Source organism: Zonotrichia leucophrys, chromosome 3, assembly GCF_028769735.1.
Source record: "Zonotrichia leucophrys gambelii isolate GWCS_2022_RI chromosome 3, RI_Zleu_2.0, whole genome shotgun sequence".
Taxonomy (NCBI): Eukaryota; Metazoa; Chordata; class Aves; order Passeriformes; family Passerellidae; genus Zonotrichia; species Zonotrichia leucophrys.
In genome coordinates, this window is record NC_088172.1 from 64,796,752 (window position 1) to 64,815,054 (window position 18,303).

Sequence of the window (18,303 nt, forward strand, 5' to 3'; positions counted from 1 at the left end):
GGCATCTTTGTACAGCTCATTCACACCATGCTCAAGATCAACAATCACAACACATTAAACCACACGATCCAGATGCAAAAGATATTCAAGCAGATAAAAATAGTTTTAACTATGCCTGCATTACAAGCCATCAGTTAACGTGAAAAATAGCAGAAGATCTGCCACTCAAACTTGGTACTCATAAGAGAAGCACCCAAGTCACCAGTAAAATAGATGTAATGTAGCTGAAATGAAATCGAGCCACACCTCACTCACTGAAACACAGAACTGATATGGTTGGAAGAGACCTATGGAGAGCATCCAGTCCAACCCTCCTGCAGGGTCACCTTGAGCAGGTGACACAAGAACACACCCAGGCAGGTTTTGAATGTCTCCAGATAGAGAAAGTCTGCAAGCTCCTTGGGCAGCCTGTTCCAAGTGCTCCGACACCCTCATACAAAGCGGTTCTCCCCCAGGTTGAACTGGAACTTGTATTTAAGTTTGTGGTCACTGCTCCTTATCCTGTCTCCGGGCATCACTAAAAATCTGGCACCATACTCTTGACACCTTCATGAGATTCCCTCTCAGTCTTCTTTCCTTTAGACTAACATGCCCAGCTCCCACAGTCTCTCTTCGTGAGAGACGCTCCAGACCGCTGGACCCTCTCCGGCAGCTCCTTGTACTGAGAAACCCAGTAACACAAGCAGAGAGTACAGGCGTATCCGCAAACTACTGAGCGCGGGAATGAAAAAGCAGCAGAGTCCAGCAGCCGGGCTCGGAGGTGAATGGGCAGCAGAGATCCTGCGTGTGGTACCTAGGGCTTGCCCGCCCAGGGGTGAGAGGTTTTCCCGGGCTCGCTGCCACAGCCCCTGTGGCTCCGCGCTGCCGCTCACCCTCGGGCAGCCTCGCTGTGAGCCAGCCGAGGGCAGCGGCGGCTCAGCCCGGGGGCCGCCGGCACCCCGCACCGCCCCGGGCCCCACCGGCACCGCCGCCCCGGGCTGCGGACGGTCACCGCGGCGACGCCCCTGACTCACCGCACTCGGCCGAGTACTGCTCCGCCCACTCCCCCGCCGGGCCGTGGCGCTGCCGGTGCCGCTCCTGCTGGAACAGGGACAGCGCCGGGTAGCGCTCGGTGAGGGCGAGCGCGGCCGGGGCCAGCAGGGCCAGCACGGCCAGCGACACCCACGGACCCCGCGCCAGCCCGCCAGCAGGTGCCATCTTCACGGCGCGCATGTGCGCCGCCTCGCCCGGGAACACGGGGTGTCCCCGCCGCCCCTCCCACGGGGCCGCACTCGCACTGCCCCCTGGGACATGGAGTTCTCCACCTGCGCAGCCGGGCTTGCGGCAGCGGCAGGAAAACCACAGCTCCCGGGATGCAGCGCGGCTCGGTCATGCTCGGCCGCGCTCCCGAACGCGGAAACGAGGAGGCGGTGTGGAAGCGCTGACAGGGCTGGGCGTGCTCCCGCGCGCCATGGCGGCGCTCGGCGCCTACCGCTGTATCGAGTGCAACGGAGAGGCGACGGAGCTGTACCGGGACTACCAGCGCGGAGTGCTCCGTATCTCCATCTGCGTGAGTCGGGGCGGCGAGCAGTGCTTGGGGGAGGCCAGGAATGCACGTGGGAAGCTCTGACGTCAGCAGGCGGCGGCGCGCGGCACGTGGTAGTGGGCCCGGTGGCACGCGGGCGGCTGAGCCCGTTGGAGCGCCCCCTGCTGCCGGGCCGGAGCCGCGCCCGCGCGTTGGGGCCGCTTTCCCTGAATCCTCGTGTCCTGTGAGGAAAGGCTGAGAGAGTTGGGCCTGTTCAGCCTCGAGGAGAGACGGCTGGGAGCGGGACTCATCAATTGTATAAATAGCTAAAGGGAGGGTGTCTCATCCAGGAGTATAAATATCTAAAGGGAGGGTGTCATGAGGATGGAGCCAGACTCTTCTCTGTGGCCAAGCAATAGAACAAAGGGCAATGGGCAGATACTGATGCACAGGAAGTTCCACCTGGATATGAGGAAGAACTTTACTGTGCTGAGCACTGGAACAGATTGTTCTGAGAGGTTGTGGAGTCTCCCTCACTGGAGATGTTCAAGAACCATCTGGACACAGCCCTGTGACACATGCTCTTGGATGGCCCTGCTTGAGCAGGAAGGTTGGACCAGATGACCCTGTGTGGTCCCTTCCTGCCTGACCCTTTCTGTGATTCTGCAGGTTTTCTGTCTGCTCTGCTTCCCAGTGTCATTGTCTCCTGTTCCTTGAGTGCCCCTGTGCGCTGGAGCTGTCCTGACTGGCACTGCAGTGTGTCTGCTGCTCTGTGTGCTCAGCCTGGCTCTTGCTGAAGGGCAGATCTGAGCGTGGCTCCATGGCTGAACACAGCTCCCGTGCCACTGGACCTGAATGCCAGGGTCTGAGTGATGACTGTCTAAAGAGATCTGGAGTCCTGGTCAATGATAAGTTGAACAAGAGCCAGCAGTGCCCTGGCAGCCAGGAGGGCCAACCCTGTCCTGGGGGGCATCAGGGACAGCATCACAGCCAGGCAAGGGAGGGGATTGTTCTGCTCTGATCTGCACTGGGGCAGCCTCATCTCGAGTGCTGAGGGCAGTTTTGGGCAAAGCAGAATAAGAAAAATGTAAAGCTGTTGTAGAGCATCTAAAGGAGGACACAAAGCTGATGAAGAATGTAGAGGGGAAGCCATATGAGGAGCAGCTGAGGTCACTTGGCATGTCCAGCCTGGAGAAGGGGAGGCTGAAGGGATACCTCATTGAAATCTACAACTTCCTCTGGTTTATTAATCTAATGCTGATAAACAGATTTAAGGCAGCCTGGGAGCCAGTAGATGGCACTCATTCCCCTTGGCATTTAACCATTTGAGGACCAAAGATCCTGGTCTGTTGCAACTGTGGCATGCCATGTAGAATCAAAGACTTAAGTCCCAGTTGCTATATTCATCAGAAATGCTAAACTCATATATAAAGAGTAACGAATTGAGTAAAAGAAAGAGCAAAGAGTCACATATTCCTAGCAATCTGGAATTCTATCCACCTTTCTCCATGCAGCCCCAGATCTGTACCATTTTTCACTGACTTGTACCAGTCTGTTTGCTCTGGCCCTGTTGTGAGTCGTCATGGTTCAGGTTCAGTCCTAGTTGCTCTTACGTGGCATGTGTCATATCATCACAAAGCTTTCCCTCAATTTCTGGCCACCCAGGCAGTGCTGAGAGCAGGAGACATGTTAGCTCATGGCACATAAAGTGGAGATGAGAATGTTGAAAGATTGCCAGGATCAAAAGATTCTTTCAGTTGAACTGATGTGACTTTGGGCAGGAAAGCCCTACTGTTGTCTCCAGCTACCAAGGCCCCATGGTTTCCAATAGAGCAGTGCTTGGTTTACCTTTTCTTTTCAATCTGCAAGGATGGTTTTGTCACTGTACCAGCTCTCTGCAGGCATTCTGTTCCATGCAGGCAAGGCTGTGCTCTGGCCAGAGACCTGGAAAGTTGTTCATCATCGTGCTGCTGACAATGAAAAATAGTCAAGGACTGAATGTCCTTTGATACCCTTCACAGACTTTCATGAGTAGTGAGTGATATGAGTGTGTCTGTGTTATGAATCTTCTTGATGATCAAATCTGAAAATAATGACAGTTTAGAAGTCTTCGATTAAAAATATATGAAGACCCCACTTAACAGTGTGAAACATCATTTATATCAGTTATATATAAAACTTAGAGTGTAGGCCTCTAAAAACTTAAGGAAAGCTGAAGGTATTTAAGAAAAATTGAAGGTCTGAGGTGAGATTAGAAGGTGTGATCACTCAGCCTGAGAATATTTTTCATCTGCCTTCATGGAGTGACAGCATTGAGTACTGCTACTCCACTGTAGCATTTAGACAGAAGTAGTAAAAATTCATAAAAAGATTTTATGTTGATACTCAAAGTGAGGCTAATGGGCATAATCTAGATTTTTATTTTTTGTTAAAAGCACTTGTGTTTCATTCCTATTTTCAAGTAGTATCTGGAAATACTGACACCTTAAGGAAAAAAACCAGACAACATTTGGTGGTAAGTAAAATAGAGGGCCCCAGAAAATTTGGAACAAACAGAACATTATCAAAATCTTCACTGTTGGCCCCAGAAAATTTGGAACAAACAGAACATTGTCAAGATCATCACTGTTTCATACTGACCTACAGACTTTCTTCAATACTATTTTAAAGTTATCCTTGATACATTAAGAAATCTGTATCTAAAAGGTCTTTGCCATTCTCAGGACAACCCTGTAATTCAACACTTTTTGGAGCATTATCTAAGTTCTCCCAACAGCAACTTCTATCTAGCCCTACATTTATTTTAGGATGTGTTTAACCTGATCTGGATGTGATTTTGAGGTGGAAGATTTAAATTTGAATGTCTAAGCAAAATACCATGATTTTGTATTCTGTTATTAATTTGTTGAAGAGAAGAATGAATTTTTTTCCAGAGGCTTAAATACCAAAAGCTTTCATTAAGGAACATGTGTTTCCAGCCCACAATATTAGAGTACAATTTTGGAAATTCAGCCTAATGTTGCTTTAGTTTAGTTACTGCTCTTAATATAATTAAAAGTTTCTTTGAACTCCATATTGTAATTTTAATGTGGGCAAGCATTAAAGACCTCACAAGTGTTATTATCCACTCTGGGAATAAATTTGTAATAGATGCTGAAGGAACTAAAGAAACTTTCTTCTATAAAACATAGAAGTCCACAGAGTACACTTGGGATGGAAGGGTCGTGTCTTTTCTTAATAACTCTGCAAGGTGGCTAACTGCCACAAATTCCTCAAGTTCTGTAACTTCTTTTTAAGTCTGTTTTGTTTAATTAAGGCCATTTTCAGCTGAAGCCTAGCCCAGACCTCTGGCATTGCACATTTAGTGGATGAACCATTTTCTCATCCTGCATGTACTTAGCTGTGGGAGTAGCATTCCAAGAGACAGAGGGACTTCTTCAGTATGGTTTTTGTTCAGTGTGATGACTGAGGGGTGGCAGGGGAGGGTGTGGAATCTGTGGGCATGTTAGGATGAGCATGTTGGCACTCACTTTGCATCTCCTGGGTCTGGGTTTAGTCCTAATCTGTGAATTACAGATTTGTTCCCTATTCCCAGCAAAAAGTTATGGTAAAGGTAAGCCTAGGTGGCTCTCCTTCTAGAGAAGGTTTTTGCTAATTATTTTGAGACCCTTAAAATTTAATTGATCTGTAAATAATACAGCAAATCTTCACTGAATATATTACAAAGCAACCATTAAGAGCAGTAAGGAAAAAATACTGTTCAAATAACACTGCTACTACAGTAATAATTCTGGTGTGTGGGGTGGGAACACGATTGCCTAACCTGAAATAAACTGTGAAGTGCAATGATTACAGAAAGAAATTAGCAAACTTCAATTATTCAGAAATGGAAGGAAAAGCATGCAAACATTTCTAAAATTTTGTTTTCAATTTCATATATGTTGTTATGTTTAAAAATAAAATGTTAAAAATGTTTCAGACCATAACAAAGGAAAATAAATTACTTATTGCAATATATAGAGCACAGTCAGGATCCCCCTTGTGTTTTGTAATAAGAAAGCCAAATTGCCTGAGCAGTGCACACTTCATTTAGCTTTTCTGCAATTAAAAAATAATTGAAAAGCTCTTTTTTTTTTGCAGCAAGGCAGAGAGACCTTGCTTTGAATGCAAAGCATTTATGTGGTGTGGTAAAGAATCTGTCAAGAGTACAAAGATCATCCTGGAAAATAACATATGCTAATTGTACATAACTCTGTTTGCAGACCAACACTACTGGAAAAAAAAAATTAATTTGTTTTCTGAAACTGGGCTGTTTTGTTTTTCAGTCTACTGTGACACTTGGCTGCATCCCTAATAAAGAATCCATTCCTGAAAGCAGCACAGCTAATGTGTTTTATTATTTAAGGGTGCAATTGGGATTAAGGGCACTCTCACAAGAGTCTTTAATTTGCCTATGAACCTATGCAAATGGACCTCTGTTCATGTGGAAGCTATGTAAATGTTATTACAATTTGCTGTATGTGTAGTCCAGCAAAAAATTGTAGCTCAATTTTGCCGAACTCCAAACTCTGGAGAAAGGAATACTATAATAAGACTGTTTCATTGATATTTCTAATGTCCAGAGATTTGCAAATGTATTCCTGGTTTTCATGGTAGTTTTAGATCAGGATGAAGCTTTGTTCTTCACTGTACATTTTTACTTTCTGTCATGTACTATGGCTTCCTCTTCAGGAATTCTTTTACTTTCCACCCCATCCCAAAATATTTGTATTTAAAAACAAGTAATGTTTTAAAACTAGAGAGATGAATTCAAAAAAGTCATGCTTATATACTATAGAAGCTTTATCCTTCAGAGACAGAAGGTGTTTTCTCAAATATTTGTATACTGTATTGTATTGGGCACACATTTTTTCCAAGCTGAGTATCTTTGATGAACAAAGCAAGCGTTATGTCTTTTGAGTAGTGATTTATAAAAGCCTGATAGACATGAAGTTTGAATTAACTTATCAGTACTTTTTTTTGGTCATATTTAATACAACTGAGACTTTAAATTGTATGTTACTTTCCTTAAATGTTTTGGATTGCTTTGATCAAAAAGAATCTCATATACTACACTATGAAGAAGAATGGTTGTACTCGCTTTTGAAGTTTTAGTTTTTTTTCTTTAATTTGCCTTTGATAATTGGTTTTAATTTTTTTAAGATGACTAAGCAAACTTCTAAGTTATGAAAATGGAAGATTTTTTTTTCAAACAACAAACAAGCATAGTCAGATTATTCTAAATATTTGATTAATCAAACAGTTCTTAAAGTAATAGCCATTTAAATTTGCTAGAATATTGATATACTTTTAACATCCTTTTTTAGGGGAGCACAGTATCTGTTGGACTTTTGTATGTCACTATCAAACATTCATAATGTTTCTTAAATTTACCAAATCAGAAGAAGATGTGTAAATAGAATTTATGGTGTGAAGCTTGACTTTTCTTCTGACATGTAATCTGAAAGTATCTTTTAATCAAAGTAGTGTCTATATTTTTTCAAGAAAAAAATTACCAGTTACTTGTTTCTGATGCCAATTACATATTTAAGGCAGAAGTTGGGAAATGGCTAAAAGCGTGGAGAAATCCAGTTACCTCTTTTTACTGCTTTTGTGATAACTGAGGCACATCTTTGAGAAAGTCCAAAGACGATTAGAAAGCTCAGTGTGTTAAAGGTGTGCCTTCTTCACTCATGCTGCCCAGGCCACTGACTATAGCTGTACAGAACAGCAGTGAGGAACAAGACATGAGTGCCAGGACTGGAGTTAAACTGCCTGACTAAAATCTTAAAGTAAGCCTGCAAGCAATTCTCCATAGCTGAGCTGCTCATACCAATCTTCTCTCAAGGTGTAAGTGATTATCAGTGTCCCCAAAGTTGCATCCCTTTGACCAGCTGAAACCATCTAGTGAAACATATGTGTATTAAACTGCATCAGTCCTTGCTTGCACTGATTTTGCTGTAGTCAGGCTTCACTCACAGGTTTCCTTCCCAGGCATTTGAAATTGGTGTCAGATGTTTTAGTTGTGCAGCTGGAAAAAATAATGAAATAGCCAGGTATGGAAAAAAATTCTTCCTAGAGGGCATATTAGTTCTGTAGTGTACTAATGATACATCAGCCATCATCCAGTTAGTCTGTAGCAGAGCACACACAAGTCTTTGCAGCAAAGGTGGTTTGTAGGTCTCACAAATCCCTGGGTGAACTCACGCTGGCTGGGTCACTGGCTGGGTAAGCACAGAGGACTTTTCCTTCTGGCAGCAGAGACTCAGATAGAAATAAAGTATCTTAGGAATGTAATGTATATTAAGAATAGGGCTCTCATCTAGTTCTAGAAGACAGAAATACTACATTGAACATAATTTTCACAGCTGCAGAGAAGGTTTGGTATTTGGCTGCCAGAAGCTGTGGGGCAGAAGACGCCACTATTTGTGTATTCATTTGTAGCAGTCTCCGTATATATATACAGTAAATTTCTGAATTGTTGGTTTTGCCTGGATGGTTGGTCTCATTAATTTTCATTGTCTAAAATTCACATCAGGTGTCAGTGAAAATTTTTAAATACCTCTTAACTGCAAATTTTTTGATCAGTGTTTGGTTGGGATCATCCAGTTGAAAATACCATTCTTTACTCAGAAATATTTTTGGTCCTGGTCAGAAAATGTTCTTTTGTAGGAGAATTTGAGAGCATAATAAAACTGGGTGTGCATAGGATACCCTTCATCTAACCTTTATGACACCCATTGTGTTGAATAATCTTACTTTGAATGGACTTGTCCAGTGCTTGTGTGAATAAACCTATTAAAAAAAATTGCACTTGTCCGATGCTACATCAACCCAGAGATTTGACATATGCAAATTATCACCTATAAGAATATCTGTTTATGATTTCCTAGTAGAAAGAAATTAAGCAAGACACTGCCTCTAATTAAAGTAGCAATTTCTTTTTTACTCTATTAAATTGTATAACTGTGGTCTTGTGTTATGTCCTTTTTCCATCTAATTCACTTTAGATTTCTCAAACTCTTGGTTAGTTGAGGGAGTTCTTTAATTCATTACGTCCAACCTGTGTACTGTCATACACAGTGTTGTCTTGTTGAAATGAGCTGTTTTTCCTTTAGCTGGACCCAGAAACACTGATTATAGGTTGCAGCATTCCCTAAACACTGTATGCAGTTTATACATTTGTTTAGATGCTTTTCTGGACATTGATGTTAGACTTCTAAGTCAATTTGCTGGTGAAATTCTGCATTCTCAGATTCTACAAAAATAATTCTGGTAAATAGCAAGGCAGTGTTAACTTTGGACACTGTCCTAGTTTTGGCTGGTTTAATTTTAAGTAGTAAAATTAGTAGCTGGTAGAGTGCTGTGTTTTGGATTCAGAATGAGAATAATGTTGATAACACACTGATGTTTTAGTTGTTGCTATTAGTGCTCACCCCAAGCCAAGGACTTTTCAGTTTCCCGTGCTCTGCCAGCCAGCAGGTGCACAAGGAGCTGGGAGGGAGCACAGCCAGGACAGCTGACCCAGACTGGCCAAAGGGATACTCCAAACCCCACAGAGTGTCCTGCCCAGTAAATGAACTGGGAGAGTTGGCCAGGAGGGGCTGATCACTGCTCAGGGACGGAATGGGCATTGGGCAGTGGCTGGTGAGAAATTGTGCTGTGCAGCTCTTGTTTCTCCTGGGTGTTATCTCCCTCTTATTATCTTCCATTTCATTACTATTACTATTTTTATATGTTGCTTTATTTCAATTATGAAACTATTCTTTAAACTATTCTTTTAACCACCCATGGGTTTTACCTTCTTCTGAGTCCCCTCCTCATTCTATTGCAGGGTGAGTGAGCAGCAGTGTGGTACTCGGCTGGTCTTTGTATGACAAAAAAATAAAAGCTGAAAAACCTATATGTTATGTCCTGGGAGTTTGTCTGTAGGTGTGTGTTGTCTGGTGCTGCATTTTTGACTGTTCCAGCAATTCAGAAAGTGGTGTGCCAACATTTCTCTTCTGGCAGTGCACCGCCATGCACTCATTAAAATGGAAATAAAGATAGTTTCTGTGACTGTTGTGTTCTCAGCATGGCAGCTAATGTGAAGGCCTGGGGGACCAAGATTAGCTAGGACAGCTTGGAGGAAACAAGCAGTCAGACCAGAGGATGAGCAGCAGGAGAAAGCTGGCCTGCAGGAGAGCACCCTGCTGCAAGTGCTCTCTCACTTGTTTGGGCTGAAGTGGTGGCTGCTGCTGCTCTGCTGCTCCTCAGCTCGCCGCTAGAAGTTACTTCCCCCTTAGGTCTGCTAGATGAGCCTTTTGTAAGGTTATTTAACCCCCCTGCCTACAGTATAACAGCCTTTTATTAGCCCTAGCTCAAATCAAGGAGTGATCAGCCAGGCAGGTAAGTCAATAAAGCTGGAAGGGATTGATGGCAAACAGTTCCCAGTGCTCTGGGTGAAATAACCTCTCTAGCAGAAGAGCAGAAGTGTTGGAGAAGTGATGGTTTAGTGTCCTACCACTGCTTAGTGGCAACTGACTGTGGATCTGTGTGAAAACTACATTATCAGTATTCTGAATGTATTGGTGTTTGCTTAATGATGGAAAACTGGTTGAAACATCCAGACAATTTAACAGTATGGAAGAACAATGCAACAGCAAAAAACATTTACTGTCTCCTTGAAAGGAAGAAAAAGGATAGGATAGGATAGGATAGGATAGGATAGGATAGGATAGGATAGGATAGGATAGGATAGGATAGGATAGGATAGGATAGGATAGGATAGGATAGGATAGGATAGGAGGATAAAGCATCTTTGAAAATAAACAAGTGATAGAAGAAATTATTTTTCTTTCTAAAAATACCCAAAATAACACCAAATATGCAGATGAGCCATGATCAGTTAACCTTTAGCATGATACTGGTGCATTTCTTGAGTCTTAGGGAAGTAGTTTAGTTTTTTGCATCTGATAAGCACAAAATGATAACTAAGTCTATTCCTGCATATTTCATTATTGATCTTAATCCAAAGCCTGTAAAAATCAATAATAAATCTTTCTATTTTATAAGGGAACTCTGTGTCAAGTGTAGTGTCAAGGGAGAAGAAGCAATTTTTCTGGATGAATTAAAACTGTATTGAAAATGAAGATTACATTAGGGAAAAACTACTTATAATTGAATTGCTAATTTGTGTTTATCCAGTTGTACTAAGATCAGAGGAAAATTTTATAAACTCTTCCTTTCCTTTTTTTCCCCTAATTCTTCTTATTTTGTGATTTTCAGAAATCCTGCCAGAAACCTGTGGATAAATATATTGAGTATGATCCTGTTATCATCTTGATTAATGCTGTTTTATGCAAAGCACAAGCATACAGGCACATCCTTTTCAACACAAAGATAAATGTAAGTTGCTATGTCCCTACCTTGTGCTTTTTTTGTTAAAAATGTATTTAGGTTTGGTAGCGTCTGTTGTATTAGTTATAAAACTTTAAAGACTATTCATCTCCTGCCCCTCCACAGATTTCAGCAAGCTGAACCAGTTATATGATGAATAGAACACATGGAATCTCAAACTCCCACTGTTACTAAGACAGCTTCTGTCTTCACAGCAGTGATGCTGCAGTACCAGCAAATACAAAGTCATCTTACATGTTAAAGAGAAGGAGCTGCAAAGAACTTTCATGCAGTTTCCTACCTAACGTCTAACCTGCCTATCATGTTAATTGATGCTAAAAGAATGATGTGCTAAATTCCACTGTAAGAGAAAGACCTAATTGCAGATTAATTTTCAAATTGAATTTCTGTTGGAAACAATTCTTTTTCAAATGAGCAATAGGAGTATAAGATACCAAATTAACAATACTGTGCCAGTTAAATCTACTGTACTAATTTCTCACAAGTTTCTCACTGTGTAATTAACCATGTCCTCAAAACCAGAGCAAAAGTTGGTGGCTTTCACTTGAATTGTGGTTGATGCAGAATTATGTCGTTGGGCTGGCCAGGTCTGGAGGTGCAGTGTTTTAGTATTACATGTTTTACTGTAAGGACTGATTTCCCAGGAGAGGGAAGCTAATCTAGAGCAAAATCTCTAAGCATAAGTATGTGCTGTGTTCATGTTGGTACCTCTTAGCCAGTGTAGATAAATACACTCGCTTCATCTTTCAAGCATAAATCTATCTAAATATTTTTAATTAATTCGGTGCTTCTGGACACTTGTAATGATGTTTTCTGTGAGGCTTCTGGAAGGACTGTCTGTGAAAAGTTAATCTATTAAAATAATTTGAGTTGAATTTTTAACTGGCAAAGCCTATACATCTATGTGCAGTTGGCGTAACTTTTTCCTCCAATAGAAGAAGTAAAATCCAGCACAGAAATTGTTATGACTTGTTTAAATCTTGTTTAAAACCAGAAATCACCTCATATATGCACTGGCTTACAGACTGTATAATGTGGAAACATGCTAACTGTTGGCCCTCACAACATAATTTTTGATGTCACTTCAGAAGATATTTTAAATAGCTTTGTTTGGTTATACAGCTTCCTTTATTTTTGGTGTCTCACTCTTATATGAGGTAAGAAATATTTTGGTATAACTACACTACTAGTTTCTTCTAATGGAGATTGTACCAGGGAAAAAGAGAAACAAGGCTACTTAAAGCAGTTTGCTGAATGGAGTAGCTGCCCTTAAACAGAAGTTTTAGATAGTATAATTCTATGCTAGCAATGGTACAATTTTGGTTTTTCATTCCTAGCTGAATAGCCTTCCCAATCAGGCCTTAACCACAGTTATATACCTTCTTCTGTACAGAACTGTTAATGCAGTTTTGTGCATGTTCTAATTTGACTATCATGTTAGCAGATGTTAAAAGGATGATGTGATAAATTAGTGGCTCAGCAGAAGTAATTTTGCTTATATGCTAAAGAAAATTAATACACCTGCAGAGTTTGTGTGGAGGTGTTTAAATGTTTTTTAAATGCTGATTTCTTACTAATGCTTTAATTTATGCTGATTTAATAGTACTCCTTTTATTATTCTTTCATTTACCAGATTCATGGGAAGCTCTGTGTATTTTGTTTGCTCTGTGAAGCTTATATCAGGTGGTTGCAACTACAGGATTCAAGCCAAAATACAGATCCTGATGACTTAATCAGATATGCCAAGGAATGGGATTTTTATAGAATGTTTGGCATAGCTTCTTTAGGTAAGATTGGTGATTTGTATTATATACTCCTTAAGCATTGAAGAACTTCAAGCCCATACTGCAAAAATTGATAGAGAATGGATGTGATGTCCAACCCAGTATGGTTAAACAATTAAACACATACTCTCTAATTTGCCTGCATTTAATGGAAATACCTGTCCTGATTACAGTTCAGACTGATATGATCAGCATTAGATATGAAGAGACTGAAAAGTGGCAATATTCAGAAATCTTTGCCTGATATCTTTTCACATAGTTTGAAGATCAGTGTAAAGCTCGGCCTTATTCCATGTTTCACGTTGACTTCAAGGTTTATTATTCATTAAGGTGATACAACCTTACTAAAGTAAAAAATTGGGAAAAGTTGTATCTGTTCGGGGTTGTTTTTTTAAACAAATACACTAAAATACAGAGCAGTGTATTCTAAGACCTGTGTATTCTAAGACTGTACTTGAAGGCAGGGAAGCAGTTTTGTTCTATGCTGGTTAAAACATTTTTTCCCATACTTTTTCAGATGATTGTTTAAGTCAAACTTGCACACTAAAACTAGTATTTTTCTTACACATTCAGAACTTAATTTAAATCCTTTATTGTCTAATGTTGTTTTAAGTAGGTTTTTATAATATGTCAGTAAAAATATTGAACTGATTTTTCAGTAGTGACTCATCTATTACAATTATTGCGGGAGTTTCTTTGACATCTGCATTAATGCCAGCATATCACAGGAGTGGTGTCAAAAAAAGTCTGGTAGCTCAAAGGTATTTTCACCTTGGTGTTCTTTCTCATGCTGGATGAAAAGGGTTCATTGCTGGTGACCTTTAGCAAAGAAGGATTGATTTTGGTTTTTTTTGTTTTACAGCCTAACAGACAGTTGAAAAAAAACCCTCTCATTGCTAAAAAGTGAAAGTGAAGAGATTCTTGTGCTTAACTTTGTGCCCTATATGAGTCAGAAATCACAAATATGATAATCCTACAGATAGAATCCTGTGATAGAATTATTCTGAATGTCATGATACTGAATTGGTTTAAATATTAAAATGAACACAGGAGATAGAGAGCATTTGTATTTGCCTGTGACTTTTTAAAAAGTGACTCCATTGCATTTGGGACATGTCATTTTACTGAAATTCATTCAGATCTGGAATTGATTTTTGGCACTATGTTCTCTCTTTCCAACGCCTCTTATTTCCTTTCAGAACAAACTTCATTTTTCATTGGTATTTTCATTACCTTGTGGTGGATGACACCTGAGATGCTGAAAACAAAGTCTGACTTCATCTTACTTCTCAAAGCACTGCTGTTGTCCACCTATGGAAAGCTCCTGCTAATTCCAGCTGTTATTTGGGAGCACGACTACACACCTTTGTGCCTTGCATTTATAAAAGTGTTTGTCTTGATATCAAACTCTCAGGCAATTAGAGGTACATTTTTGCATTTATTATACTGCAGAATATGTGTGAGAGACTGCTGATGTTACAGAAGTCACTATTATTGTTATCATTTTAATCTATATCAGATACGTGACTGAAATAGCTCTGGTTTAAAACTGTGTTCCTTAAACTTTAATAGAAAGTGATTGAAACAAAAAAAAAATTAAAAAGGAAGGAAAAAAGTACCTCTTATCTAACCATCATCTCTTTGTATATATAGTATTATATCCACCAGATCCATCTGTTGCAATTTGAGGCAACTCATGGGTCATTGAAACAGAGAATAGAGTTTTTTTCAGTTTCTGAAAAATGAAAATTTCATATTAATTTGATTCATGTCTTTGGACTGCAGACTTTTAACAAATTTGTGTGATTTCTAATACACACAAATTAATATGAATTCTCATATGATTTCTGTGATCTTCTTAAATGATACATGATAAATTTGTTCTGGTTTTTTTTTTGCAGTTACATTGAACTTGAACCGAATACTCCCTTGGTTTGCCATCTTCTTTGGATTAATTTTGGAAAATGGTGTGGTCTGCTTGTTCCAGAAAATGGGATGGGATGTTTGAAGTGTCAACCCAGTGAAGAAATACCAACAACGTGATGATAATTTTCTCAGAATAATCTCTGCCAACAGGCTCCAAAAGAACTGTTTTCATAGGGATAAAGAAGGTGATAGATAACAAAAAAGCATTAGAAGTTTGGCTATTTCCTGTGCTGAGCCATAAAACTTCAGCCTTAGGTTGTTTATTTTCCCAATAAAAGTATGAATGTCTTACTATCCTAACAGTTTTATAAATCTGGCTGCATAGCTGTGGCTCTAAGAAGAAAGGTACACTAAAAAACCCAGCCCTGCTATCAATCAGTGCATTTTGGCAGAGAGAAGAGGATGAATTGTTCCCTTAAGAGGAAGAGAGTCAGTGGAAAAATGTAAAAGCCAAAAGTTATATTTCCGTAAAACCAGATTTTCAAAGAGAAAAGTGAACATTTGCAAATAGTTTATTAGAGAAAAGGCAAGTATTCCAGAGTGAAACTACAGTGGGAAAGCCAAGCTGCATTCTCTGGAATGTTTGTGTTAACAATCCAAAAGAATAAAATATCTAGTTCTAGAGTAATCTCTAGGAATGATAGTTTTAAACTGGCTTGACATTTTAGGTAATCTCATAAATACTTGAAATTTTGTGTGATCTCATAAATGCTGCTTTCTTCTGAAAGCTGAAGAGAGAGTGAAAGGACTGACCCCCAAGATGTAGGGCTGTTCAGGATACTGCTTCTTCTGAATTTTAGTCACATCCCCCACACCCAGTCTTCAGCTGGCTGCACATTTATTAGAAGCAAAAATTGAAACATGAGGCCATTCAGCAGTAGAGCAGTAGTTTAAAAATAATAAAACAAACAAAAATGTTCAGGCCTAAATTAATGAAGAAACATTTATAGAAGTTCTGCACCTTCTTCCTCAGCAGGCAAAAGGAGAGCTAAGTGGCCCACAAAGGAACAGACAGATTCACTTTCAACAAGACAGTAAAAAGGGCACAAACCCACTTTTGTGCAGGCCAGTTTCTATTCATCCCATCCAATATTTAACTCTCCTGCTAGAGTTCTGGAAGGCTGTACTGTCCATAGGGATTACTTCCATTCTTTGTTTTCCTCAGATGCTGTCTCATGTCTGTGTTTTCCAGAATGAATCAAAGAGCTTTTTGCAACATCTTCAAGTTAATTCCCAACAGGTTTAGAGTAAGTCTAGATTATGACCACAAAAGACATCAAACATGTTTTTCTTATGGAACTGCCCATGCTATGCAAGTTATTTGATCAGAAAAGCAAATGGTTGCTGATTCTCTTTTATTAAATCAAAGGCTGACAGCACTTTTGTTGTTTGTGTTACACTTCGCAACTTCCTGAGCATGTCAGAGAACGCAAGAAACCCCAACTGCAACATTTTTAAATATGGGAGACTCTTAATTTGATTGGTAATGGATTCATTTCCCCAAGTTGAGTCTGTTTTGTCCATGACAGTAACTGGTGACTAAACTCTCCCCATCCTTATCTCAACCCATGAGCCCTTCCTTTTGTTTTCTCTCCAGTGCCTAGCTGGGATGACAGAACAGCTTTGGTGAGCATCTGACATCCAGACTGGCACTGGAAGTGCTTTCAGTCTAGAGGCTGAGTGGAGCCCATTTCAGTGGAACTAATGCAGGTTGTTATATGTGAACACAAGGCTGTCAACAGCAAAATTGTAAATACAATGTAAATAAATTTTATTTGAGAACAGTCTTCCTAAATTAAACTTGATTTTGATTTTTAAAAACTGATATCAGGTATTTTCTCGGGTTTTTTTCAGAACACCTAGAATGGACATGAACACATTCTGAAAGAAGCAGTGTTTACCCATTGTGCCACATACACTGATAATGTATCAGTTATGCACTCTGTAACGCTGCCAGGAGCCACCACTGCCCTTACACAACTTTGAAGAGAGGACAATTAAAAGCTACAGAGGTGTGGAACAAAAGCAGGTGTGGTACAGGTTCTCAGTCTTCAGAGGCATCATTAGTAATGTAGGGCATTCAGCATTATTTGGTGTTAAAGTTACTCCTTTACTGAAATAAACATGACAAATACACTAATATTTCATAAATCTAGGGGGAGCTTAAGGACACCCACTGGGGGAGGGGAGGGAGATGAGTGCATTTTTTATGCTTTTGAAAGCATATAGTGCTTCAGAGAGAACCAAAACTCTTTTAAGTTTCTGCCTGTTTAAAACTGTCACATCTCTTGCTTTTACTCTTTTTTGTCAGCTTTTTGTAATGAAACAGTTACCTATGCTGGAATATGGATGGCAAATAGCCCTTTCTATGTATCATAATCTGTTTCATTAAGTTATATGAGAGGATTTATTTGAGTTAAAAAAACAGCAGCCGGGAAGTGAACCTATAGAAACTCTTTTGAGTTTTGCTTGGAATCAGAAGGGGTATTGTGGCCTATGGAGTAAATTCAGAACTGTATGAAATGCACAGAAAAACCAGGGCTGTTACTGAGACTTGGATTGAGCAATGGCTCAGTGATTGCGCAGTGGGAGCTGGGAACTCCTGCAGGTCCACAGGCCATGTAGCAAGTATTTAGAAATTAGCATATGCAAAATTGGAGAATGAGAGTAAAAGCTAAGGAGGGTTAAAAGAGAAGGTAGGAGTCTGGCAGACTTCTACAAAAGTAAGATGGCAGTAAAAACTAAGGAGATAGCATCTCAAGAAAAATATGTAAGGAAATACTCAGTATAGATGTTTATGAGTATCATGAAGCAAATATAAAAACATCCTACTACCAAGTTTACAAATGATGAACATGAAAGAAGAGTAGTATTAATTGCAAACATTTTTGTAATAGTCTAAGTGACAACATGACATAGCAAAAGATGTTTTCCAAGCAGTAAAGTCTGTGGGTTTCCCTAGAAAAGATCTCAGTAACCTCGTTATTTCAATGGTTTGCACTACAGCCTTGAAAATACACTTTTATAAGGCAGAATTAGCAATTGTACAGTGATAGAACTAGTCAGTGAACAGGAAGAGCTGTGCAACAGCAGAGCTTCTCCCTCCATTCTGCATTACTGTGCTGCATTAGGCTTTGCTGGTGCAAGGGCTACCACCCTTGTGCCCTCCTGCACATACAGACAAGGGAGCCCTTTCTTCCACACAAGCCCTATCTCAGAGGCATATAAGCTGCCATTTGTTACCCCAGTCTTCACCAAACTGAAAGTAAAGCAGGACATCTGTACTGGAAAACTATGAGCTGATTTCTCATAAAACAAGCAGGCCCTTGTTTCTCAGGGACTTGCCTGCTTTTGCATTCCTTGGGCACTCCCCAGCTGAGTAGTGTTGAACACTGCAGTGCCAATCTGGAGTTGATGAGGAAACACTGTTGATTTCAAAACTGGAAGGAACATACAGACACTCTTACATATGTGTTCTTTGATTAATTTTTGTTTTTTAAAATCACAAATCCAAGCTTTTAAAAATGAACATCCATCTTCAGTTTGGAGAAATGTGAGAATGCAATTAGTGATGGAAAACAGATCACAAAATATTTGTTTTGGTGACTTGGTATCAAGGTCAATTCAAGATACAACAAGAAAGCTCTAAAA

General features: G+C 40.2%; 2 protein-coding genes across 4 annotated transcripts in view; one reads left to right on the top strand and one right to left on the bottom strand.

Annotated features, from left to right (window-relative positions):
• The window catches only part of TTC13 (tetratricopeptide repeat domain 13), a 39,590-nt gene extending 38,249 nt beyond the window's left edge, over nucleotides 1-1,341 (bottom strand). The window contains exon 1 of one of the 2 annotated variants that reach the window (XM_064708553.1): nucleotides 1,014-1,341. In XM_064708553.1, coding sequence (XP_064564623.1) covers nucleotides 1,014-1,212 — 199 coding nt within the window. In that variant the 5' untranslated portion in view covers nucleotides 1,213-1,341. The remainder of the gene's footprint in view (nucleotides 1-1,013) is intronic. The other variant, XM_064708552.1, reaches the window with a different exon arrangement.
• Nucleotides 1,342-17,402, top strand: ARV1 (ARV1 homolog, fatty acid homeostasis modulator). Of its 2 annotated transcripts, none has more exons than XM_064708555.1 (5): nucleotides 1,342-1,549; nucleotides 10,811-10,930; nucleotides 12,576-12,729; nucleotides 13,926-14,150; nucleotides 14,628-17,398. In XM_064708555.1, exons 1-5 carry the CDS (start codon nucleotides 1,451-1,453, stop codon nucleotides 14,732-14,734), a joined length of 705 nt encoding a protein of 234 aa, XP_064564625.1. In that variant the 5' UTR covers nucleotides 1,342-1,450; the 3' UTR covers nucleotides 14,735-17,398. The 2 variants fall into 2 exon arrangements, with proteins under 2 accessions (XP_064564625.1, XP_064564626.1); XM_064708556.1 differs by lacking the exon at nucleotides 1,342-1,549 and adding an exon at nucleotides 9,004-9,190 and having other exon boundaries at nucleotides 14,628-17,402.
• The last annotated feature ends 901 nt before the right edge of the window (nucleotides 17,403-18,303 follow it).

Coding starts and splice junctions, on each gene's coding strand:
- ARV1 (XM_064708555.1), top strand. CDS start 1,451: ATGGCGGCGCTCGGCGCCTACCGCTGTATCGAGTGCAACGGAGAGGCG. Junction 12,730..13,925: donor GTTTGGCATAGCTTCTTTAG/GTAAGATTGGTG, acceptor ATTTCCTTTCAG/AACAAACTTCATTTTTCATT. Junction 14,151..14,627: donor AAACTCTCAGGCAATTAGAG/GTACATTTTTGC, acceptor TTTTTTTTGCAG/TTACATTGAACTTGAACCGA.